General features: G+C 53.4%; 1 protein-coding gene across 1 annotated transcript; it reads left to right on the plus strand.

Annotated features, from left to right (window-relative positions):
* Positions 1 to 621: 621 nt before the first annotated feature.
* NTRK1 (neurotrophic receptor tyrosine kinase 1) lies at positions 622 to 25,987 on the plus strand. Its single transcript, XM_053368956.1, has 16 exons — positions 622 to 975; positions 8,452 to 8,526; positions 9,332 to 9,403; positions 11,167 to 11,235; positions 12,209 to 12,369; positions 12,542 to 12,693; positions 13,044 to 13,170; positions 14,039 to 14,374; positions 15,035 to 15,102; positions 15,590 to 15,692; positions 18,596 to 18,742; positions 19,170 to 19,300; positions 19,585 to 19,757; positions 22,207 to 22,447; positions 23,899 to 24,057; positions 25,185 to 25,987. Exons 1-16 carry the CDS (start codon positions 779 to 781, stop codon positions 25,368 to 25,370), a joined length of 2,397 nt encoding a protein of 798 aa, XP_053224931.1. The 5' UTR covers positions 622 to 778; the 3' UTR covers positions 25,371 to 25,987.

Raw genomic sequence — 25,987 nt, forward strand, 5'->3', positions numbered from 1 at the left:
CTACTTCTATCCCTTTAGGTCCTGCATTTCAGCTCCTCTCGCAGTGTCCCTGAGTCTCCACAGTTTCCTTCCTGACACCCCCTGGCCACGAGCGCAAGGGTCTGCAGAACTGCTTCCAGCAGCCCGGTGCTGCTTCTCACATGAAGGCATTGTTAAGCCGCGGCGGCCGAAAGTGATACTCATGCATCGTGGGGAGAGCGGGGTGAGCTTGGTGTCCATTCCACTCTTTACAACTTGAGTTTCCGGTAACAAAAAAGAAATAGTCTCTGAGCATGCAAGGAGTCACGTCTGTGCTGGTTCAAAGGCGGCTTGAGTTCCAGCAGCTTTCCCGCAGGCGGTGATGGTCTTGCTCTCTCTCGCGCGCGCTCCTTCCAAGCTCCCACCCGGCACTAGGGCCAACCGCGACCACCGGCGAGAAGGGCACCCTGGAAGGAGGCTGCTGGGGCCACAGAAGCTCCTCTCCCTTCCTCTGTGCTCCAGGGGGAGAAGAGGCACATCCACGTGGCCATTGCTCTCGCTGCTGTGTCCACTGAGACAAGAGGTCACTCGCTTGGAGAGGGAGGGGTTCTGTGTTGTTGGAGGAGGACTTGGAGCAAACTCCGCCCTCTGAGGTTGGGAAATGAGCAATTGTGTGTATGAGAGAGAGTGCGTGCATATGGTCCATGACTTACAAGAAAGGAAGAGGCTCAGCGAGAGAGCAGAACCGGGCCGGACGAGGATGCTCGGTTAGGTGGTAGCGGATGGGGAGCCGCGGGGCTTTCTGAGCCGACAGCCGAGGATGCCTCTCCGTGGACGAAGGATGTTCTGGGGCTGTGCAGGGATGCTCCTCTGCCTGGCCGGGTTGCTCCTGCCTCGGAGCGCCGCCTCGCCCTGCCTGGAGCAGTGCAGGTGCTACATGAACACCTTGTTCTGCCAGGAGCCCAACACCATCCAGAACTTGGCGCAGCTGCGGGGCTTGGAGAACTTCACAGAAATGTGAGTGTTGCCCGGGGGCGGCTGCCTGTAGGGTAGGTATGATGGGGACGGGATGGGCGGGGTTCTGCAACTCCTGCCTAACTCCTCCATGAGTTCCTAGTAGAAGGGCACAGCCGAAGTCGGGGTGCCTTTGCCTCCAGAGAATTTGGACCTCTGACTGACACATTTCTTGCAAAGCAAGCTGGGAGAAAACATCTCTAGGATCACAGGGAGCCGGTAGAGGTTTAAGGGATCTTCCTAAAAGTGAGAGAATGCAAATCTAGCATCTAAGTTGTGTCTTATTTTTTAAAAATCAGAGATGTACACACATACCCTAAATAAACGTCTATACAATATGGTTGGGGGGCAAGTGTATGCACATCTTGACCCACTGCATGCTCTTACAGCACAAGATGAGTGTGAATAAGCCTCTACCCAATGATGACCCCCCATGTGAAATCTTTAAGGGGTGGAGAACCCAGAACCAAAATGCCACCAAAGAACAGCACTATTTAGGAAGGCGCTCACCCTGGGTAGGCGCCTCCACTGAGCACTTCCTTGAATGGAAATAGAACCGGCATGAAACAGTAATTTTCTATTACATCTTCTGAATAGCATTATCTTAACATCAAAGAATAGGTTTAAGCTTTTTATTATTGGACCAAAATCGCAACTCCTGTTGGAAAAAGCGAATGCAGCCTACTTGGAATTGGGATTGCGGGGGGGGGGCACTTAAAGTGATCTGTCCCTTTGCGCAAACAGGTGCGCTCTCTCCTCTCCTACCATGTTCGCAGGCGTCTCCCTCCCTCCAAGCACACACGCACCTTTCTTCTCCTATACAACATGCACATCCTTGTATGGGATAACGGGGGGCGGGGCGGGGCGGCCCACGACATCGAAGCTCCACTTTCCCCCCTCGCGAAGAAACCCCTGCGTGTGCAATGCCCACGCTTAAAGGCACGGGATGCTCATTCCGACATGGTAGCAAAACTCAGGAGAGGCTCGCAATACGCAGACAGAAACTGAGAAAGCTGAATTGGGGCAAGTGGGACAGTGAGCAGAGTACTAGGGGCCGAGAGAGGCTATTGCGTGCGTGCGTGCATGCCTGGTGCTGCCCTCTCTGCCGAGGTGCCTCTTCTCCTGCCTTGTTTTTCCCTGCTCCGGAGGCTAGGACCCGAACCAATGGATTCAAGTTACAGGAAGGAGATTCCGACTAAACATCAGGACGAACTTTCAGATGGGAAGAGTTGTTCGACAGTGGACTTCCTCGAAGGTGTTAGAAGTTTTTAAACAGAGGTCGAAAGGCCATTTGTCATGGATGCTTTAGCTGAGATTCCTGCATTGCAGGGGTTGGACTAGATGACCCTCGGGGTCCCTTCTAACTTTGCGATTCTACGAATCTATTATTCTGGCCAAGCGAGGAGCAGCTTCGACCTGCTCGCTGCGGCCCTCGGATTATGGCTGCGTCTCTTTCGGCCAGGAGCGCTTCCAGAGCAGCTCAGAGGTGGACCGGCAGCCCTGCAGTCGGAGGATGTCAGCGAGCCTTTCCAAGCCACTTCTTTACACTGGGACTTGGATGGGGACTGCTGCGGATATTTAACCCTGGCTGCGCTTCTGTCCGTCATAAACCGGCCTCAAGAGGGACCTGCGGTTAAGCCCAGCTAGGGGCGAGCCGGACAGAGGCAGGCAGAGCCGGCCTGGCTTCTTCACTGGGGGAGGGCGGCCGGCCAGCGGCCGAGGGACGGACAGAGGCGGGAGAAGCCGCAGTCTCCAAATACTCTGGGGCTCCTGAGCAAAGGGCAGTGATAGGCTGGCCGAGCGGTAGGAAGGTAAAGGGTAGGAAGCAGCAGGACATGGCAACGGCTGCTGGGGAGGGGGGAGGCATGCCTAGTGGCTGTAGCTGTGCAACATCTGCAGACAACATCCAGGATCCACTACCGCCCAAGCACATTAGCTTCCCTAGCCAATATTACTTCACAGTGTGATAAGTAATATTGCTCAATGAAATGCGCTGCTCTTTTGCTCCTCCTGGTCCCAGTCGTCGTACTGGGAGCCCGTCTGGGCCTCAAGGCTGCCGATCCTTTTCCTAGAGACTCCCTGGCTGATGCCAGCTCAGGTCCAGGAACTAGCCTGGCTGCTCACGATGTGTTTGCGGGCAACTCTGACTCCCCTGAGGAGTGTTGCCCCCACCTCGCCCTTTGCTGCCGGGATGGGAAAGTGCGTCAGCCCTGCCTGTTGAGAGAGAGAGAGAGAGAGAGAGAGAGAGAGAGAGAGAGAGAGAGAGAGAGAGAGAGAGGCTGTTTCCTGGAAAAACCACCCAGGGAAGGATGCTAGAGGAGTCCCCATTCCTCTCGCCTTCATCCCAGCTTGGCATCCAAAACTCTCCCTCTGTGAACTGTTTTAATGCTGGCGTGCTGAAGATGGTAGCCTAACTGTGTCTCAGTTAGTCCAAGAGTGCAAGGGGGATGGGGCTGCTCAGTTTAATGGGGTTGTGAAAGAGGCAGTGTCGGCAATGGGAATAGTTAAGGATGGCGCTGACAGTCCAACAGGCAGAACAAACACCATGCTATCTATCTGTGGTGCAGTGATTCTGGTTATCCCATGCCCAGTCATGGCTCCAGAAGGAGAGAACACAAAGCAAGCTGGAAAGGCACAACCAAAACAATCTCTGGGCTGGAGCACTTTCTGCACAGAGGAAGGCTGGGGTGGGGGTGTTGCAGTTTAGAGAAAAGACTAATTAACAGGTGGCTTCACCTTGTTTGACAATTGTACTAGGTAGAATAAATTCTTCACACACCCATAAGAACCTATGGAAGTCCCTCATACAAGATGTGGCAACAGCCAAAGACTTAGTACACATTTCAAATGCATCCCATAAATTCCAGAGGGATATCAGAGATGGCCCCTCAATGCATCCTCTGAGTCCAGAAACAGTCCGCCTCTGATTTGCAGGTGCCTGGGACAAAGAGGAGGCAGATGAATTGGCTGCTAGAAGGACCTTTGTAAGACAGGCCCAACACCTTTGTGGGGGCAGAATAGCACAGAAATAAGAAATCACAATTCCTGTTTATTACAAACTTCATTCCACCTTTTAATTGTAGCTATTTCTTTAGTCCTTTTTGTACCAGACGAAGGCCTTTCTGTTCTCCCAGGTCTTTCAAATAACTCAAGAGATGTGATCCCATTTTTAATTTGATGGATGCACTAAATGGTTTGGATGTGTTGCTGTAGATTTTCTACCTCTCGCTTTAAAATGTTGTTTGGATTTTAATTGTTTTTACTTATAAGTGTCCTCCCCTGTGAATGTCAATTTATCAGGCAGCATAAAAATGTCATGAATACATTTCCCAAAAGTGAATTCTCAGTTTTTGCCCAAGCTGACCACAGAGCTTTCAGGATACCCAATACACCAGTTTTTTTGAACTATCTTAGAAACTCTGAACCCCCACTCCCCAAGTATTTGTGCTGTCTTTGTCAAAGGGAAGGTATGGAGTGGAGGGTGAGAAGAACAGGGCCCCCACCCCTGCCTTTTTCAATTATTATTATTATTATTATTAAAAATGTGTATACTGCCCTTCATCCAAAGATGATAGGGCAGTCCACAGCATAAAAATACTAAATGAGAACACAAAATACATAATGAAACATAAACAAAAACAAACCAATAACCCCTCTCCCTCCCACAAAAACATTTAAAAGGCCACAGAATGTTAATCAGTCCAAGGCCTGGGAAAAAGAAGAAGAAGAATTTATATGGTTAAAGAGAAACATTTTCACCTGGCACCTAAAGATATGTAATGAAGGTGCCAGGCAAGCCTCCATGGGAAGAACATTCCACAAAATGGGGAGCCATTGCAGAAAAGGCCCATTCTCACGTTGCCACCCACCTCTTGCAGAGGTAGCACATGAAGAAGGGCCTCAGATGATGAGCTCAGGGTCTGAGTAGATTCATATCAAGAGAAGGGATCTTGACCAGATGAGCAACCTAGTTGCTGAATTCTGCACTAGTTGAAGCTTCTGAACTATCTTAAGTGGTAGCCTTATGTGTAATACACTGCAGAATAATCTAACCTAGAGGTTACCAGCTGGACCACCAGCCGAAGCTGATGGAAGGCACTCCACACCACCAAGTGACAGCAAAGGATCCAGGAGGAGACACTGGCAGAGGAAGAGGAGTGTGGGGGGAGTGCACCACCCCCGGGACCCGTGCGATCCCTGTGGGGTTCCTTCTACTCAGAAAAGTAAAATTATTTCAATGGAAAGCACTCTGGGTAAATGTGCAGAGAACTGCAGCTTTGGCGTGCGTTATATTCAAACAAATTCAAATTGGAAACTGCTCTTATTGGAACACCCTCAAGGATTTTAAAAGACGACACCTCAATAGCTTTTGTCATGTTTTCCCTTAGGTTAGATTTTATTCTTTATAATGAAAGAGCTGAAAACTGTTTAATGTATGATTTCAGCAGACTGGAAATCTGTGTGCATTAATATTTGTGCTTTCTAGGGAAAGCCACCTGAGAAAAGTTAATCATTATCATGCTGATTTTAGAACTGGAGGTTGTAACCATGCCAGCTGTCCAGTTTGACTTGTATAGGTATTCTGTTCACCCTTAAATTGGCGAATTTTGCACACCACCTTAATGGACATATAAGGAGCTCACCTACATGCACACCTGAAGAACACTAGAAAATTCAGCCTCTTGTAGGGCTGTGGCCAGCCAGCCCAACTCCTTTCTAGGTGCAGCAACACAAAGACTTATTTGCAGGAGCGAGGAAGGGAGTGTGCGAGTGTGTGATCTGCATCTGACTTGGCTGTTCAGGGGTGTAGAGGTCCCCCTGCCCTGATGCTGCAGCCCCTGAGGCCTCCTTGTCAGAGACTTTGCTAATAGCTCTTCTCCATCTTCTGTGCTATAAATGGAGGGCAGCTGATGGGCCATTACAATCTTCTCTCCAAGGGTCCATCAATTATCCCCCACTGGTTGTGGCTGGGAGAAACATTCCTGGAAGATCTATGGAGGACAGACGCCAGCTGCAGGCTGGGCAAATGTGGGCGATGCCACTCCCATTCACAGGCGGGAGACGACTAGTCATGCCAGTGACCATTAGTCACATGTGGCACCAGAAGCAGAACATGATTTAAAGAGGCTTGCCTTTTCTCTTAGAAATCCCTGCCCACTTGAAGGTGCTGTGAAGGGTGCTCTGGGATTTTTCTGCTGCCCCCTATTCCTTAAGCAACTTCAAGTTCTCTAATATGCTTGAATAAGTTAGACTAGAAACCGCTTTCTATCCAGGGAAGCTCAAAGAGTGTGTTGTGGCCTAAACTGCATCCAAGCAGCCACTGGGACCACTTTTGGGTGGGTCACCAGTGAATCAGCTTTTGTTGTTGTTGTTGTTGTTGTTGTTGTTGTTGTTGTTGTTGTTACTATTACTGAATTATTATTATTATTATTATTATTATTATTATTATTATTATTATTATTTCATCATTTCTATACCGCTTTATATTTTTAAGAAAAATCTCAAAGCGGTTTACAGCATATTAAACATCAACAAAACAATGCAGAATCAAACATTTCTGAAGAAAGTAAAATATAAATTACACAGTCAAAGCAACACAATTAACAGGAGACTAAAATATCATCTCAAAGATTTCAAAATAAAACATTACAAAGGAAGTCAACTACAGAATACATATTTAACACAAAACAAAAACAAAATCTTAAACATTTCAAATATAAAATGCACATTTAAAACAGCATAATTAACAAGAGAATAAAATATTATAAGCATGACACAGCTGTTTGGCAAGCACAAAAAGATAGGGCAAAAGAATCCAATAATTAGGATTTGTTGTCAGGCATAGTGATGTCCCTCCGGTCTCCCAGGGCCTCTCGAGTAGAGCTGGGTGAGTCTGGGCCCCATCCCCTTGGCCAGGTGGAAAGGGTCTTGCAGAGAGCAGCCTTCACGCCTCACAGCGTGATCAGAAAAGGTGCAAGGGAGAAAGTGTGGACTGCTCCTCCCATCCCCAAATGGGAATAATGATCATCGCACTAACAGCAAGAGATGCAAGGGCAGCTCTGTGGAACAGACTTATCTGAATAAGCAAACAGCAGATCTCTATCCACTTCTCTTGTAAGATTCTGGGTGCGATTCTGCAATTTGTGAGGGAAACTGTCAGGCCACATCCTATGGGCTTCCATTGGGCAACTGCAGCATCTGCTGCAGCAGGCCTGTCCATCCCAGGGCATTGCCAAAGCCCCACTGGGCTTCTTTTGACCCAATACTCGTGGGATGTTTTCTGGAGAGACTGCAGTGGAGGTTGACCTGGGTGCGAGTGAAATACCTCAAGGGGCATCCTCTGCTCTGTTGCGGTTCCCAGCCTGTCTGTCACAACAGAGCCAAGGGGTCCGTGTCTGCCCCGCCCCCACCAGCCAGTCTTGAAATTGAAGCCTCTTCTTCTCTCCTCCCTTCACTTCATGCAGCCTTTGCCTGTTCACAACAGCTGAGGGGGCTGCCTTGTGCTTGCAGAGGGAGCTAAAGGAGAAGCTGGCAAGGCTGCAGGGGTGCTGGGCGGGGAAAGAAGAGGCAGTGCCAGGAAAGGAAGATCCACACAGCTCAGTGACCAGAGCAGAAAGCTCCACAACCATTTCCCAGCTTCTCAAAAAATGAGGTTGTAGCCAACAAAGTTCTTCTCAGAGCAGACCCTCTGAAATGAATGCACCAGAGTTACTACTGTCCATTTATTACAATTGGTTTACTCTGAGCAGAATCAGTGTTGGATGCAACTCCTGAAGAACTGCTGCCAGTCAGTGTAGGCAATGCTGTGTTAGATGGACCAATTCAGTCTAACTCAGTACAGTGGTACCTCGGGTTAAGTACTTAATTCGTTCCGGAGGTCCGTTCTTAACCTAAAACTGTTCTTAACCTGAAGCACCACTTTAGCTAATGGGGCCTCCTGCTGCTGCCGCACCGCTGGAGCACGATTTCTGTTCTCACCCTGAAGCAAAGTTCTTAACCCGAGGTACTATTTCTGGGTTAGCGGAGTCTGTAACCTGAAGCGTCTGTAACTTGAAGCGTATGTAACCCGAGGTTCCACTGTACAAGGTAATGGCTTCCTATGTTTCCCTTCAGGCTCAATTTCTTGCTGGTTGCTTTCCCCTCTTCTTAGTAAAATGGCCTTATTAGGACATAAATGGTTTTTTAGTTTTCTTTCAAGTAAAAATAAAATAAAAATAAACCATAAACTAAAATTTGACAACTTCACAGTGAACAGACTTTTTTTGGGGGGGGGACAAGCCTGAATGTGTACACAGGCCTTCTCTGGATAAGCTGTTTCAGCAGCTCTGGTGCAAGGGGGAGCAGGCCAGGGGTGACATAACTGGGCTTCTGAGCCCCACGGGGTGCTGCAGAAAGAATGTTTATTCAGACTTTTTATTAGGCAAGCATTTAAGCATGACACAGCGTGAATATGGCTTGACAGGCTCCTCTCCTTCACAGAGTCATTGAGAACCAGATTACTCTGACAAACTTGACTCAGGATGACATGAAGAATCCTCGAGAGCTGAAGAACCTGTGAGTCCCTTGGCTGCTTGGTGCTCCGGTTGGCGGGTCTGTGAGGAGGCCAAGGAGGCGGCTGGAAGTGTGTGGTTGGGGAGGGTTCTCCTTTGGGCACCGTTTCAGGCAGCTTTGGAGGAAGGGGAAGGAAATGCTTTCCCCCCCAATGCTGAGCAAACAGGAGGAGCCCTGGCACAGGTGCCCCAGGGCTCCTCCAGGGCTCCTCCTGTTCAGGGCAGGTGCCTAAGCCTGAGGGTCCATGAGGTCTCTCTGAAGCACAGGTGGGCTTCAGAGACACTTCACTGGAGGCACCTGTTTCTTGGGAATGATGTCAGGGCCGGGTTGCAGAGAGGAGAGAGTGAACAGCCTCACCCTGCCCCATATTCCTACCTGTCTTGGGAAATTTCCTCCCATTGCTGAGGGTGAAAATTCCTCTAGTGTCATTTTCTAAGGTGAGGGCAGAGAGCCCCATGGAAGAGCCTCACCACCCCCACCTCCACACAGCACCACCTGCCCTCTTGCCAGCCCCCCTGACATGGCAAGGACTCTACTATGGCTTCAGGAGCCCCACTGTCAGGAGCACTCTCCACTCCACCCGTCTGCGACTGGCCTGCCTCCATCCTGTGCTCCATCCTGCTGAGGCCAGGGACATTTGGCCATTGCCTCTCCTGAGGTGGCACTGCCTTCCTGGGCCCAGACAGGCATGGAGGTACAGAAGTGTTGCTGCAGCAAAAACAGGCCACTGCAACGAAGACTTTGGGTTTCGTGGGGTGGCGGCTTCCTGGCCAGCTGCGCTCCGACTGACTTTGCTCATTTGTTGCAGAACCATTTCAAGGACGCAGCTGCAGTTCATTGCACCAGACACCTTCAAAGGCAGCCTGAACCTGACGCATGTGTAAGTACCTGGCTCCTCAGCCACAAGCACTTCCCAAGTCCACACCTTTGCATTGCGCAGTGCAGGGCAGACTGTGCCTCTTTGTGGGGAGGACAGGACTGCTTGGGCTCCTCTGCCCTGGGCCTTCATTTCCCCCTCAGGCTGCAAAGGAGCAGCCACCACCAAATTCTTGGGGTTGTTTCTGGGAATTTCAGCCACCTACCTTGTGATTCCCCTTCCACTCCCAATTTCCTTGCTTGTAACGTCAGTTGGGGTGGGGCCATGCGAGCTCCTGTTCTTCAGGCTCAGTACTGGAGACTTGCTTAGCAAGTTGTTCTATTTTGGGATTGTGGTGACATGGATGGAGGCAGCAGGAAACTGCTGGGCAGATGAACTTTGCTATGGTGGAGGTGAAGAAGGGAAGGCAGCCCATCGCCAGGGCTCCCCTCTCAAGAACCTGACTGTCTTCTGCTCCCACTCAGGGTCTCCAGTCGTATCTCCTCCCCCTCCTGTGAGGCTTGCAGGAAGCCCCTCCCTCAAATGCAAACCTCTCTCCCCTCTCCAGCACCTTCCGAGGCACTTCTTTGCCCCAGTAGAGATGGAGGGCAGGTTGATCAGAGGAAAGTCACCAAGAGCAGGCCCCTGGCCCCTGAGGGCCCTTTGCCCCATGTGGCCTCCCAGTCTGGTCTGGGCAAATGCTTGACAGGCAGGCTGAGCCATGGCCAGTCAACAGGCAGGGTGGACCCTGGCTATAGCCAGTTTGCCGAAGCAGGTGTCAGCTCTGTCTTTGTGGTGAGGGGCTGCCCCACATATAAGGGATACAGTGGGACAAAGTGTGGCCACCCCACCCCTCATCCAAGAACAGCCCCCTCCCCAAACAAGCTGTTTCTCCCCCACAGACCATGGACATGGAGTGGATGGAGACCCCAGCCTCCTCCTCCCTGACTGCCCCCACCTCCAGCTTTCCTCTCCCTGCTCTCCCCGGCATGTTCGTTGCAGCCCTGGGCTGGGAGGACACTGTTTATCATAATTAGTGTTAATGTCCCTGTACAACACGGGGATATTGATTTGCTCCCATGCAGCTCATGGCCAGCGGCTGGCAGCCCACCCCACCCCACCCCCCAACTTCCTGCCCAGATCCTCTATGGGGCTCAGAGGAACATTGTTGGCCCTGGGAGATCAGCTGGGGTGGGAGGGGGGCTGAAACTGGCTTCCTGCTCTTTGGGCTTTCCTTGTTAAGATCCTGGCTGAAATGATGGCTATCAGCCAGGAGGGCTTTAGCAGGGGACTGGACAAATTCATAGAGAAGAAAAAGCTCCCTAGGGCTACTAGTCACAATGGCCATGCTCTGCCTCCACAGTCAGAGGCAGCAAATGCTTCTGAATCCCAGTTGCTGGAACCCGCAGAGGGGAGTGTTTGTGTTGCAATCGGGTCCTGCTTGGAGGCTTCTGGCTGGCCACTGTGAGGACAGGAGGCTGGATTAGATGGGCTCCCTTGGCCTGATCCAGTAGGGAGCCTGCAAGGCTCTAAAGAGAGGGGAGCGTTGCTCCCAGGCATCCAAGGTTCAGCCCGGGCCTGTTTCCTAGGTTCTCTCAGCAACACAATCACTGCAGCAGAGAGAGAGCTGGCCTGCAGTTAACAATTCTTCTGGTGGCGGTACCTGGGGCAGTTTCAGCCAGGAGACCCTGCACCTGTTTAACTTCTGCCTGTCATACACTAGCAGAGACAGGCAGAGGCCCATCCCAAGGCAAACAAGGCTTCTCTTTCTCTCTGTCCCCTTGCAGGAACCTGGCCTACAACCAGCTGCGCTTCCTGTCCTGGAGGCTCTTCCACCACCTCCATCTCCAGGAGCTGTAAGTCTCCTCCCATTGGCCCCTTCTGGACGGGCATTTGGGAGAGCTGTGGTGCTTCAGGGCCAAACCCCTTTCCCACATGTAGTGCCCTCCTGCCGGTGCTACTGAGGTTTTGAGGTCTTTTTCAAGGGGGAAGAGGGGGCAGCTCTGCTGATTTGTTCATAGGAAGCATCAGGAGGGAAGCGAGAGACTGTGCTCTGGTGCTTTGCAAGCATCCTGACCTCAAGGTTTCAAGGGCTTAAACACCCTTGTGGCCACTTGAATCATGTTGCTGGAGAGAAACTGAGGCACCCTTCCCTGGTAGTCACTGTGGTCAGTGGTGGCTGGGTGGCAAGCTGAAAAGATGCAATGTTGGGTGGACTCCTGCTCCTTTGGTGGAAAGGAGAATTTCAGCTGGTGTAAAATGCCTGACAAACTCCTTTTTTGCAGGGGATTGCAGTTCCCTCCAAATTTACAATTCTATGATTCCTACACCTGCAGAAGGAAGTGCCCTCCCTCCCGCTGCTCCCACCCCATCCATGTCTCTGCATGGGCTGCAGCTGTGAATCTCTCCAGGCCAAGTCATCCGCCAGCTCCCTCCTGGTGGTGCCCTTGCTTTCTTCTGGCTTCATTAATTTGGAATAATGACCCCAAGTTCTGTCCTGTCCCAAGATGCAGTTCTAAAGATCCACTTCATGTTAAGAGGAGAGGGGAGAGGAAGCTGACTTTTGTCCTCCTATTTCTGGCTAGGATAAAACAGCTCTTGCAACAGGGCCAGGGGGCACTCATGCCGTGTTTTTAAACCTCCCCAAAGGGCTAGAAACTGGTGGGGTCTTTTTGTTTTTTAATGAGGAAACGGATGCTCTTGGGATGGCCACACCTCCTCTTCAAGGTTTTCTGCAGGGTTTGGTAGAGCTTGTCATTCAGAGTTTGGGGCCACTGCCTGAGTCTGAACTGCCCGTGACCTTCCCCCTTTCTTCCCCCCCACCCACAGGGTGCTGATTGGGAACCCTCTCCAGTGCACCTGCCGCCTCCGGTGGCTGCAGGTGTGGCAGGAGAGCAGGCAGGCCGAGTCCTTGGGCAACCAGTCCCTTCACTGTGTGGCAGAGGGCAAGAAGGTGATCCCTGTGGCTAACATGACCATTGCAGGCTGTGGTGAGTGAGTAAGGAGCTGTGTGGGGCCCTCTCTGCCATCTCCCATGGCCCCTGTTTTGTTCCACATCTGGGGGCCCATCTGAGCCACCAGGCAGCTTCCTCCCTGGGGCAGGATGTTGCTGGCCAGAGCCTGCCTTCAGCCACCTCTGCTCTGTCCCTTCTCTTGGAGTAGAATTCCCGCGGGTCTGGATTGAGTACAACCAGGTGCCCTTGGGAGAGGGAGAGAGCGTCACCCTGACCTGCAACTTCACTGGAGAGCCACGGCCAGATGTGCGCTGGTTGCTGCCGAACGTCTGGATGGACCTTCCTCCCCGCATCACCCAGGCAAGCACCAACCTGGATGGGCAAGTGGCCTTGTCCCTAGAGGCCACCATGTGCCAGGGAGGAGAACAGGAATTGGGGGTGCCTCTTATTCCAGTGCTGGTTGGGCCTTTGAAGCACCACAAGAAAGAGATGGAAATAACTGGGGGGACAGGGGCTAAACAGGCAAAGTCCAGTCCATGACTGACTGACCTCCTCTAGGAAGCTGATTATCCCTCAGTCACTCCAAGCTTTATAGCAGGGCTTGGAGGGCGGGGACTGGGGGGGGGCTGTAGTGTGTGACCAGCCTTTCTCTATCCAACTTCATTGGTTCAGCCACATGTTCAATGTGAGCATCTCATCTGTCCATGCAGAAGTCTGAGTCTGAACTCCAGCTGCAGATCTGGAACGTCTCCTCTGACTTCAACCTCCAGAATATCACCTGCCAGGCAGAGAACGAAGCTGGACTTGCAGAGGCTGTGGCCCAGCTGAATGTGACGTGTAAGAGAGTTCATCTGTCTCCTGCAGCCTTCTTGGTCTTTTCCCTCTGGGAGGGGCCTCCCTCCCAGGCTGAGTGGGTGTCCAGCACCAGCTGCCCTTCCAGGGGAGGGGAGGGGGCTGGTGGCTCTAGGGCCATTTCTAGGGTGCATCCAGCCAGCCTGGAGAAGTGCCTGCTGGTCTGAGGGCCCCTTTGAGACTCAAAGGGCTATTTCTGGCTGCTGGGGTCTGACAGAGAATCGGCTCCTAGGGCAGGGTACGTGTGGCTACCTTGAAACATGCAGCAGAATGAGGTGCCGCTCTTTTTTTCAGGCTAAGTCTTGGAGGGGAGTGACTTTTTAAAATGTTCCCCTACATGAAAAGCTCTTTGCAATTGGAGAAAGCAGACATAAGAATGACATGGGGCTCTTGCAGGGAGCTTCATGCAAATGAGAGGTTAAAATAAATAAATGATATGGCCTGGGACACACACACACACACAGTGTAACAATCCTTTTTTTAAAAAAAATCAAGAACGAAACAGAAATACAAAACATAAAATGTCACTGGGCTGATCCCATAATTCTGGCTTAACTCTTCATCCAGCAGTTAGATCTGGGTTTAAGGGGCTTCCAGGTGGGAGGGATCCTGCTCATACAGACACAAAAATATTGCCAGCATCCAAAGTTCTCTCCCCCTCCATCCCCATTCAATCCAACATGTGCTCTTGCTGTGGCTTACAATCCCCACGCATGAGGCCTGGTTGACCCATTTGCAATATTAAACCCCCTGCCTGGAAGCCCCTCCCCCGGGGTCCCAGGAGAGGAGGTGGGCACAGTGGCTGCTCCCACCTCAAAGGCTCGGGCTCTCCCCCCCCCCGCTGTCTCCCCAGTTCCTGCCGTGATTGTTGAGGTGGGCTCTGTCCTGCGGCAGTTCCACAAGGACTGCATCCCCTTCATTGTGAACGGCAACCCCACGCCCCACATCTGGTGGCAGCTGGACGGCGAAGCCCTGCATGAGAATGACTTCATGTACACCATCTTCTTCTCCGAGGAGAAGAACACCACAAAGGTCCATGGGTGCCTGAACTTCGACAACCCCACGCACGTCTCCAATGGCAACTACACACTGCTGGTGCGCAACGAGCTGGGCAACGACTCCTGCACCACTTACCAGCACTTCATGGACCCCCCTGGGGTGGGCATTCGTCCAGAGGATCCCATTCCTGGTACGGGGCTCTCTCCTGTGAGGTGACCCCAAAGCTTGCCTTAAAACCAGAGGAGGAGGTGGAAGGGCCTGCCGTGCTGCTGCAGTCGGCTCCTGGCTGCTGCACTGGCTTTGGAGAAAAGATCCCTCTTTTGGTCTGGATGGGGGAAATGGGGCAGAAACACCTATGGCGGGCATGGGGCTCAGCCACACCAGCTCCCTCACTCCTCAACTGTGCTTGTGGGTCACCAAGGGGTGGGGTGTCTGCAACTGTGGCCTCCAGAGGCTAACTGAGGTCTCCCTCCTCTTATTTCTTTTTACTGCTGCCTTAGTCTCCCTATCACCAGTGGGTAAGTATTTGGGAAGAATGTGCAGGTCCCTTTGCAACAGGGCTGGGGGGAGAAGGGGGCCACAGAACACCCTAGATGGGGGTGGGGGGAGGACACCTACCTCAGCATGAGAAATGAGCCACTGAGCTGCAGCTTTGGAGTTCAGGAGCGGCAAAACTGTCTTTGTGCCTTGTCTCGTCCATCTTAGCCAGGGGGCATCTGTGCCAGGAGAGGCAGACCCCAAGGAGGCCCCTGACAGATGTGGGGCCATCTGGGTTGCATCCTGGAGGCTTCCATGTGAAGTCTGAGCGAACGGCGTAACCTCCCTCTCCTGCTTCTTCTTTTGCCCCCAGGAAAAGGTGACATGAACAGCACTGAGCGTGAAGGGCCAGTGGAGACTCCTGAGGAGCACACCATTGGGGTGAGGCCTGGGGACCAGCTGTGTGGGGCGAGTGGGCACAGGTCTGCGCTTACATAAGTGGTGGTGGAGACATGGCTACAGAGCGGCCCGTCCAGCTTTGCCAGTTGGGCACATGGATCTCACCCAGGGCTTCATATGAGCTAAGCAGGCCGGTGGGGAAATGCGCACCCGAGAACATTTGAGCTGATGTTAAAGGAAGGCATGCCTTTGAGCATGTGCAAAGTGACAACAAAGCAGGCCACAGGCAGGAGTTCCTGGACACAGGACGGAAATTGCCCGGCTCTGGTGTGCTGTCAGCTCTGCCTGCTCCTTTGGGCCTTGAGGCCAGATGGCCATTGAAGGGCTTTTTTGCAGCTCCTCCCATCTGACCCACTGGCAGGGAGAGGGCTGCTCATGCACCCAGTTTCCTGCACCTGGTTGGCCACTGTGGTTGGATGGACCCTTTGGCTTTTCTGGGGTACTGATGGTTCCCTTGTTCCTCCTCCAGATCTCGGTGGCCGTGGTCCTGGCAGTCTGTGCCTGCCTCTTCCTCTCCATCATGCTGATCATCCTCAACAAGTGTGGGCAGCACTCCAAGTTCGGAATTAACCGTAAGCCCCCTCAGCCCTTCTCCTGCTCGGCCTCTGAGGTGTAGGTGCCTCCCTCCTCTCCACCCCCTTTGCCAGCTGCTAACGGGACCAGGGGTCTTGCTCAGCACCCAAACAAAAGGCTTCTGTTGTGCCAGTGGAGCCAGGAGGACGGGGCAGTTCTCCTTCCTGTGTCAGGAGGGCTCACAGTGGGGAAGGGACCCAGAGGAAGCTCTAGGGAGCCGTATTGTAAGCACAGGGCTAGCACCTGCTTTCCTCTGGTGCTTTTGGGAAGCCCATGAGAAATGCTTGAAGAGACAGAAGCCCCCCTTATTGTCCTGCAACTGGAGCTCAAAAGATAGACTATCTCTGAAGCTGGAGGTTCCACTGAGCTATTGTGGCAAAATAGATACTAATCAGAGCCCTGACCTTTGTTATACCAACACCTGGTCTTTGGAAGGACAGGGGGAAGCAGGAGCAACCAAATCCCGGGGCGGGTGGGTGTTCCCCCACCACTTTCCATGAGAAGCTGTGCTTCTCCCCACCCCCAACTTTGGCCTCTCTGAGATTTCATTGTGGACCTTTCCCAACCACACAGTCTGCAGTGGCTACCTCCACCCTTCCTTGGCCACCTAAATTATTGTGCTGCGGGGAGCAAGGGAGCTGCACCCCGCTTGGGGAATGGAAGGTGGTGGAGGCTGAGCTGGTTCCCTCCATCTCCTCCCCCATTTCATTAGCCTCCCTCCCCCTCCCCCTTCAGGCAGGCATCAGCTGCTAATTCACTGCTGGAATTGATTCAGGCTGTAAATGGGTTTGATCTGCCTGGATCACCCCCAGGGGGGCAGGAATGGCAGAAGGGAGGGGTGAGGAGAGGGGGGGGCAGAGAAGCAGACACTTGTTGTTGTGCGGCCAGATGTCACAGCAGCAGCAGCAGGGGCAGAGCTCAGAGCCCCCGCCCAGTTGGACTGGCTACCTGCCGGCCTTGGATGGCGGAGGCTGGGTGGATGGGCCTGTGTGTACTGAACTGAGGGTGGGCTGCAAGACCAGCCTCTTCATTGTGCCCCACCCCCACCACAGTGCCCCCAGACGGAGAGGGCTGCATTCAGAGCACCGGGGTTTGTGTGAGTTTCTGGGTGCTGGTGAAGTGAGCACTGGCTGAAAGAGATACAGATCGAAGGGAAATGTGGCAAAAATCAAACGGTGTTGGGTGGGTGGAAGGTTCATCGACAGAATTCCAGCCTGTGGGGAAAGATGCTCAGCTTCCCATGATGATGGCTGCCTGCTCTGACCTCCAGCCTCACAGAGGGAACATCTGCTGGTCGCTGGGGCGGGCGTGGGCAGTGTTTGAAATTAGCCAGGTGCCAGGCGCATTTTGCAACTGGCAACTGGCCTTTTGTGACTGGGTGGAGATGCCCAGCATCTCCAGCTGCCTGGTTGCAGTCAGCGGGTCTGCCGGGCACAGCAGCAGCAAAAGACATAGCAGACCCTCTGATTCACCTGGCAGCAAAACACAACACAACAACACAACACAACACATAGTTTTTGCTGCCGCACTGCCAGGTGTTTGGCAGGGTAGAGCAGTAGCAAAAGACACCTATTTGGCTGCCATGCTCCTCTGCAGACCCCCCCGATTCACCCTCAGCATCTTTATTTTTTGCTGCAGGGCTGCCTGGTCTGGTAGTGTGGCAGCAAAAAAAGAAAAAAGGCACCTAGACATTTTGTTTTGATGCCCACAACCTAGGTCCCACGGGTCACATGGATCCTAGCATTCCTACCCCAGTTTCTAACACTGGCCATGGGGGGCAGCTTACAAGTGGGGAGAGCTGACAGAGAGTCAGATGCCAGAGAGGCCTGCAGGGTCTTTCTAGGAAGAAAGGCTGGAACTCCATGGTAGGTCCCGAGCTCAATCCCTGCTGGCTTCCCTGCTAGAATGCAGAGCAGGATGGAGCCCAGTGGCTTCCTATTGCTCCTTTCTGTGGGGTGGATCTGGTCCCCTATCCTGGAAGAGGAGGCTGCCTTTTTGCACATGCCATTTGCCTGACTCTTAGGTTGACTCTCCAGGCTTTTCTCTGCCTTTGGAGCCCCCCCATCCCTGCCAACTCCCCAGCCACCAGCCCTATAGATCTCGAGTCACTTTCTCTCCCCACCTCCCCCCCCTCCTGCCAGGCTCCTGCAGCCAGGCATCCTTGCCCTGACGTTGATGAAGATGCATGGGGGGGAAGGCTTGCTGGTTATGGACCCTCTCACGGTAATTACTGGAGGCTTAAACGCTCCGGTTACTGCTCCCTTGCCAATGCCTCCCACTCAGAGCAGCGAAGGGAGGGGGGAGTAGGAGGGGCTCCTGCTCCCTTTGCCGCCTTGCCTTGAGCATTTCGTGGGCCCGCAGAAGCGGACTACCATCAGGCTAAAAGCATCCAGGAGGCCCACCTGCCCAGCAGCCCAGGAGGCAGGGTTTGCAGGGAGCTTCCCTTGTGTGAAGCCCCCCCCCATGTGCCTTGGTCCCTGGCCTAGGGCTGGAGGGCAGAGGGAGAGGCCTCACTGGTTCCCCCAGGGGGATTTACTGGGCAAGGTGAGCTCTATCCCAGCACTGATTCCACAGGGAAGACAACTTCCTGCCTGACCTCAGTTGTTACTCTAAAATTTATTGTGCAACACATGAGCCCCACCCCCACCCTCCACAAGGGAATTTATGGGCATGCCAAAAGCATTTTTTATTTTGCTTCTTCTGTGGCACTTGGGATGGTGGGAATGTGGGATAAAACTCTGTGTGCGCATAGCATTTTTCAGCACAGGAGACCTTCCTCCCCAGGTAGGCACACTCATTGTTTTTCCAGGCAGAGACCTGAGGTTTTGAACACCCCACCCCATCTGGCCTGCCCTGGGGCGGAAGGTGCCTGCGTCAGAGTCTCATGGCTTCCATCTCACAGGGTCAGCTGTGTTGGCGCAAGAGGATGACCTGGCCATATCCCTGCAGTTCATGAACTGGGGCAGCAGCCCCCTTTCCTCTGCGGAGAGCAAGCTGGACGCCCTCAAGACCAACTTCATCGAGAACCCCCAGTACTTTTGCAATGCCTGTGAGTGCCTGGATTGCCCCATGGATGGAGCAATTCTTCTGCGGGGGTGGGGCCTTCATGTGGGTATTTCAATGCATAGGCAGATTTTGCTGGAAAGGGGGGGGCAGTGTGGCAATGGAGCGTGTCTAGGATAGGGGAGGGGGCTGCAATGTAAGCCCAGCGGGAGCTGCGTATATACCCCCAAAGTCCCACTGCAAAGGGATTTAGCCGGTGGAACAAATAGCAGGGCATCCTCATGCCCCCCCACTTGACCCTTTAGATGGCAGGCAGCCCTGTCTGCTCTGTCATCCTCTCCTGTGCCAGTATCTGAGAGCCAGGCCATGGGGCAGGTTAGCCAAGGTGGGATCCTCAAGAGCTCTGCATACCCCATGAGAGTTTCTCTCGGCCTCCCACTTTGGACTCAGAGCTCCCTTTCTCCTCCGCACAGGTGTCCACCACATCAAGCGCAGGGACATCGTCCTGAAGTGGGAGCTGGGAGAGGGAGCCTTTGGCAAAGTCTTCCTGGCTGAGTGCTACAACCTCAGCTCTGTTCAGGAGAAGATGCTGGTGGCCGTCAAGGTGAGCCGAATGGACCCCTGGCCCCCTCCTCGGAGAGGCAAGGCAGGCGAGGGTGGCAGTTCTCCCTAAATTCAGGGCAGGTTTTCCAAAGTGTTTGTCCAGTTGCCATGAACTTCAAGCTGGGGTTCCCACCAGCTAAATTGTTCAGGCCTGTGCATCTCTGCCTCGAGAGTGAGATGGTTGAGTCCCCCACTCCCTCCGGCGCTGTGCCCTTCCTGCCCTTGCAGCAGAGCCTCCTCTTGCTGCTGCTCCTGTAATGAACCCAGCTCACCTTCCTTCTCCAGACCCTGAAGGAAGCCACAGAGAACGCCCGCCTGGACTTCCAGCGTGAAGCAGAGCTGCTGACAGTCCTGCAGCATGAGCACATCGTCAAGTTCTACGGGGTCTGCACTGACGGGGAGCCCCTCGTCATGGTCTTTGAGTACATGAAGCACGGAGACCTCAACCGCTTCCTCAGGTTGGCTGACTGCAGGGAGGGAGCACTGGGCTGGCAAGGCCGGAGGGAGGGGGCCAGACCCTGCTGGACGTGGTGGCAGCTTCGGTGTTCTTGTTTCATTTTATAAGAATAAGAATAAGAATAAGAATAAGAATAATTCATTACTTATACCCCGTCCACCTGGCTGGGTTTCCCCAGCCATTTTGTTTATAGCACAAGTTTCCAATGCCCATCAGCAATACTTCTTTCTTTCTTTCTTTTTGGCAGCATACAATTTAGGAACAAACCCATAAAATGTAAGAAGGCAACATGAGCCCAAACTCAAACACTGGTTAAAACAACATTGAAATGAAGCCACTAGCTCCTGATGTCTAAAAGCCACTAGGATGTGTCTTTAAAACCAGGAAGACTGGGAAATGAGAAAGCTTTTCATCCGGCATAAGAAAGACCACAATGTGGGCCCCTCATGGTGGGGCAGGGGCAGTCGATAACTGGCACCACCACTGTACAGGAGCCCCCTGCCTCCCCTCTTGGGGGCGTGTCTCTGCAGATGGTCTTATGGACCAGGCAGGTCTATGGAAGAAGAGACTGACCCACTTAGACTAGCACCAACAGTTTGAGATGGGCCCAGAAATAGGCTGGAATGCAGTGCAAATGCCAAAGCACAAGTGCAATAGGGTGATACATTGGTGCCCTTTTTGAGACCTGGCCATTTTTCAGCATCCCGTAGCAGTCCTTCAGCCCACACAGGCCAGAGTGTCCTGGACATGCCAGCTCTTTCTGCCCCTCTCTCTTGGTTCAGCACAAAAGGAGCCTTAGGCTGAGGGAGAGAAGCTGCCCAGGCGCCTGGGCTGCAATACACCCCAAGCATGGGCATTAGATGCAAGCACACAGGATCGCATCCAGCCAAGTCCTGCTCACTGCAGGCCTAGAAATCAACAGGCTGAAGTTATCCGCAGCCACTGATTTCAATGTGTTTGCTCAGTGTAGGACCCTGGAGGCAACCAGGGCTGGTCCACCTGTGAGATGAGGGCAGCAGGATCCACAGCGGCACCAGATCCCAATGTGGATCTTTATTGGCCCGTTGTTCCTGATGTAGATATTTCCACACTCCTTCTTCCCTGGCATGGAGGGAGATTCCATTTGGTGGTTTGCCTCAGGTGCCAAAATGTCTTGGGCTGTCCCCAGCAGCAACAACCCAGTGTCTCTCTCTTGCACAAGTGCGCACACTCCCTCACAGTCCAGGGTCAAGTGTCCATGGATGAGCCAAGAGCTTAAATAACCCACAGACCCCGCCCCCCCAGCTGGTGAGCCAGAAGCTTGTGCAACGTCAACAGTTGCCTGAGCTCTGCAGCAGCTGCCCAAAGATGCTGGACGTGCAGTCCAGCTTTCCCACCTTTGCTCCAAGGGTACCTTGCACAGAGACTGGCACCTGCTTGGTGTGCACCTGGACTGGGCAGAGGTGCCTCTTCCGTCTCCTCCCAGACGCCCCTGCAAAGAGACTTTCCTTCCCTCTTCCTTTTGTTGTTGTTGTTGCTGCACTGAAATGTCCCAGCCTGATCCTCTTCTCAGAGTCACCCCCACCTCCCCGAATGCCGCCTCCCGCTCCCCCTCCCCCACTCCATTACTGCAGCAGCAGCTTAGACGTCCCCCTCCCCCAGCTAATGCAATCTTCCCTTGCAATATTGATTAGATTAGCTGTCTGAGAGGCTCAAATTGAGGGGGATTGGCCATCAGCTGGAATAAGCAGAGTCTCTTTCGATTGGCCCCCCAGGTATTGCCAATAGACAGGAGCTGCCAACGGCCCCGATTAGCATCCCCAGGACAGGCTCAGAGACGCACGGATGGGGCGCTTATGGTTATGAGACTTGGCATTAATGGCTGCGCTTTACGGGAGACCTGGGCTCATTGCCGCAGCCACTTCACCTGCCATTGTCTGCCAGGCTTAGCGTCAAGTGAGGAAAGGGCAAGACCACCTTGGGGCCCTGCCCTCCACCTTCATGCCTGGCCCCTGGTGGGCTTCCCGGGGGGGGGGGCTCCTGGCTGGCTAGTGGCTGGGGAACAAGAGCTGGGAGAGGGGGCCCCTTTTGGTCTGGTCTTCTCCTCTCCAGAGCGAGCGTGACCCTCCTGGCACACAGGGGAACCCATTTGCCACCCTCTTGCCCACCTCCCATTCTCTCCAGGGTCACCAAGCACCCATTTGCATAGGCAGCAGGTGCAGCCACACGCTGGAGAGTAAGGCGCTTAACGGAAATGCTGGCAACTTCATCTGACGGCCTTTGGTCACTTCAGACATGTAGCCCACAAGCCAGGAAACTAAACTGAGGTTCACTTTTAGTGCTGTACAACCAAATCTGCATTGAGGAATGAACTGTGTGCATGCCCCATGTCCAAGCAGCCACTAAGGTTCTACCCAGTGTGGGTGTGGGTGTGATCCACTGCCTTGGCATTTGACCCTCCTTCCCTGCAGGTCCCACGGACCTGATGCCAAGATCCTGGACAATGGGAATGGACAGTCTTTTGGCCAGCTGAACCTTGGCCAGATGCTGCAGGTGGCCACTCAGATCGCCTCTGGGATGGTCTACTTGGCCTCCCTGCACTTTGTCCACCGGGACCTGGCAACGCGGAACTGCCTGGTGGGCCACAACCTGGTGGTGAAGATTGGGGACTTTGGCATGTCCAGGGACATCTACAGCACCGACTACTACCGGGTAAGTGCGGAAGGGAAACGGTCTCTGAGGGCCAGGCACCCTCCCTCTGCAGCCTTTGCCAGAGTCTCCTCTGCCAGGCAGGGGCCTTTCCATTCCAGATCCTGCCGCTTTGTCTTCCTCCTCCTCTGACTTGCATCCTTGGCTTCCACTCTGCCAATCCCTCCCTTCCACCCCCTCTTCTCTTAGGAGGCCCCTGCAGAGAGGCTGTTTCTCTGCCTGAGGTCTCCCCAGCAGCAGCAGCAACAGCAGCCTCAGTGGGTCATGGCTCATCCACTCTGGTGAAGATAGTGAAGGCCAGAGCTCGCCAGCAGGAAACACACACACACGGTTTTCTTCCTGGCTGGCTCAAGTTGGTCCCCTCCTGGAGGGCTCCCAGGGGCTCCTGACCACTTTTCCCTCAAGGGCTCTGAAGGGATTCACCTCCCTGACAGGCCGGGAGTCCAAAGGGGCCACTCCCAATTATCTTTTTCCCTTTTAGCTTCTGCCCTGGACCCCTATTCATTTTTAATGGGGCCTACAATGGAAAAAAACCTTGGAGCACTTAGCCGGTGGAAGGATGGGAGGCCTGGCAGGCAGGGAGGGGAGCTGCCATTAAACGGTTAATTAAAAGCGGGGTGGAGTGGGGGGAGAAGAGCAGTTGTGGGGAAAGTCTGAGCAGGAAGCAGACTGGAAAGTTCCTGGCTTCCCAATGCCTGGAGAAGCCGAGTAGCAAAGGCTTCCCCTTAAGTGCTCTTACAGGAACTCTCCGAAGTCGGGACTGAGTGTTTGAGACCGGACCTCTCCGCAAAGGCCGGGCCCAGTACGGACTCCTGCTGCAAGGGAGGGAGGGTTCTCCACCATCCATTTGCAAGGAAGTGGGGAGGCTCTTCCAGCAGGCGAGGTCCATGGTGGACCTAGGAGGGGATCTCTCTCCTTTGGCTATCCAGAAAGAGCTGCCTGCCTGGAAGTAGCAGAGTGAGACAACTACCTAGCTCAAGCAGCTGGCTCTGGCAACCCCTCCTTGGCTGCTGCTCCTCTTTAGCCCCCCACCCCAGCCATTGCCTTCTGAGGATGGGGGCTATGTGTGCCTCACAGCCTGCCCTGCCCCATCTCCCACAAGCTAGACGGCTGCTGCTACCGTTCCTGGAGCTCAGCCTCACCTGCCTGTCCAGCCAGTTTCTGGATGCAGAATAGGGGAGGGGGTGGCCATCTTGTCCTTTGCTCAGGTAGCCCAATGGCTTGGCCTGGCCCTTCAAGAGAGCTGACAGTTGGCATTGCTCACCAACTGCACCTGGCGGATGATGGCCTGCCTGCTTTCTGCTCCAGACTTTTGCTAAGATACAAGGGATTGGGTGGGGTGGGGGGCTCACTTGTGCCTTCCTCACAGTCCCAGTTCCTCCTCTTTGTCCTCATCATCCCCCTTTCATTTTCTCCCTCCTGCTGACCCTCTGCCCATTTTGCCTCCTGCACAGGTTGGGGGCCGGACAATGCTGCCCATCCGCTGGATGCCCCCAGAGAGCATCCTGTACCGGAAATTCACAACAGAGAGTGACATCTGGAGCTTCGGGGTGGTCCTCTGGGAGATTTTCACCTATGGGAAGCAGCCCTGGTACCAACTCTCCAACACGGAGGTAAAGGGTGGGGCAGAGGAAGAGTCATGCAGGCAGAGAGAGCTGTGTGTGTGTGTGTGTGTGTGTGTGTGTGTGTGTAGAGCTAGCCTCATCTTTTCAAAGATGCTTTTCAAGGACAGAGGTGTTGGATGGATTTAGATGAGTAGGAGAGGATATTTTATTTAGTAATTATCCTCCCTTACTTGTGTGCAAATGCAAATATCTATTTCAGCAGAGTTAAAAATCACCATCTGTATGTAGCTTATCTCTAGAAGCTATTAGGACAAGGTTGCATAACCTTCTAGAACAATTATGATATCCAAGCATGCTTTTGGCAGACTTGGATTATCTTCTCTCTGTTTTATGTTTCCCTTTTAACAAAGAAATCACTCCCAGATGGTTTAGCAAACAAGAAAAATACAAAGTTTACTCACGTCAAATGCCAGGATTCAACAGATACAGTGATAAAAATTAGGCAGAGAATAATGCTTGAATCCATAGTCCAGTTCAAAAGGAAGATTGGTGTCTGGAGAAGAGCAAAATGCAGTTAGGAAAAAGTGTACAGTATAGGGAACCATGGTCTTTTCCCACCACCAGCAGTCATGACATCATAGAGTCCCCTCTATACAGGTTCTGAAACTCCGTAGTGCCATTGCCCTGTTTGTGACTGTCTAGCAATCATGCATTTGTGATTTCAGCTGCACCCCCTCCCATAAGAGGGAGGGAGGAATCTGCGTCTCCTCCCTGCCAGCCCTGTGAGCCACCTCTGAACTCTGAGGAAGCCAAAACACAGCATACAGGTCAGGCTAGGAAGACCCACAGATTAATTCAGGTTCAGAGGATTTCAAGCATCTTGGTAAACCTGGAAGCCTTTTAGGAGAGCTAACAGCCCATCTCCCACCCACCCCAACAGTCCAGGGCCTTCTCACTTGGGCACCCAGTTTAAGTTCCAACGGCCTTCAGTGGGGCATCCTAATTTGCCCATCCGTGGGCATTGGCTGAGCAAGCTGAGAAGTTCCTTTCATTTTGGACAGGAAGAAACGGAGGCAGAGCCCAGCCAGAGCAGAGAAGGCAGTCATGTCTCTCTCAGGGGCAAATGCCTGAGTTCCACCCTCCATCTTCCCCCCTTCTCCCCCTCCCCACCCCAGGCTATTGAATGCATCACCCAGGGGCGTGAGCTGGAGAGACCCCGGACGTGCCCCTCGGAGGTCTACGACATCATGCAGAGCTGCTGGCAGAGAGAGCCGCAGCAGCGGCAGAGCATGAAGGACATCCACAGCCAGCTGCAGACCCTGGTCAAGGCGCCCCCTGTCTACCTGGATGTCCTCAGCTAAGGCTGGGGCGGGGCAGGAGGAGTGTGAAGGAGGGAGAGGTGGGCAGGCGGGTGCCAGCTTCTCTGCACCTCCCCAGCGCCCACCAAGAGTTGCACACCATGAACCCTGGAGACCCTGCTGCCATGGCTGGCTGCTGGATGGTGCTGGTGAAAGCTCTCCCCGTGTCCCCCCCCCGCACCTCTATACCTGGCAGAGGAGCGAAAGGCAAGGCAGCAGGTTCCCCATCCACTAAAAGGGCCTCTTCCTTTGGAGGTCCCTAAAATGCCTGCAGAAGCCAAGAGGTGGAGCTGCATTTCCTCTGGAGGCTGATGCCCCTTTCAGGCTTTTGCTCTGGTACTGGACAGACAACAAGATGCCCAGTTTGAAGGATGGGCACATGGGAGGCACGAGCTCCCCCTCTGTGTTGGGAGAAGGAGGATGGCTCAGTGCCTGGTGTCTCCTGGGACTGGACCTCCCAACCGCTTCCCTCCCTTGACTCACACCAGGATGACAGGGGGGGGCTGTATATATTCCACAACATGTTGGGGTTGGGGTGGGGGAAGAAACTGTTGCCGCTGCTGCTAAGAAATAGCTTATTTATTGTCCTAAGCGTTAGATTTTCATTATAAAAATAGCTT

The sequence above is a fragment of the Podarcis raffonei genome, chromosome 16 (assembly GCF_027172205.1).
Source record: "Podarcis raffonei isolate rPodRaf1 chromosome 16, rPodRaf1.pri, whole genome shotgun sequence".
NCBI classification, from domain to species: Eukaryota; Metazoa; Chordata; class Lepidosauria; order Squamata; family Lacertidae; genus Podarcis; species Podarcis raffonei.

What these genes read in the sequence shown, in the direction of transcription:
- NTRK1 (XM_053368956.1), top strand. Translation starts at nt 779, where the DNA reads ATGCCTCTCCGTGGACGAAGGATGTTCTGGGGCTGTGCAGGGATGCTC. An exon ending in TTGGAGAACTTCACAGAAAT is followed by an intron (nt 976 to 8,451) that starts GTGAGTGTTGCC and finishes TCTCCTTCACAG; the next exon opens with AGTCATTGAGAACCAGATTA. An exon ending in CCTCGAGAGCTGAAGAACCT is followed by an intron (nt 8,527 to 9,331) that starts GTGAGTCCCTTG and finishes CATTTGTTGCAG; the next exon opens with AACCATTTCAAGGACGCAGC.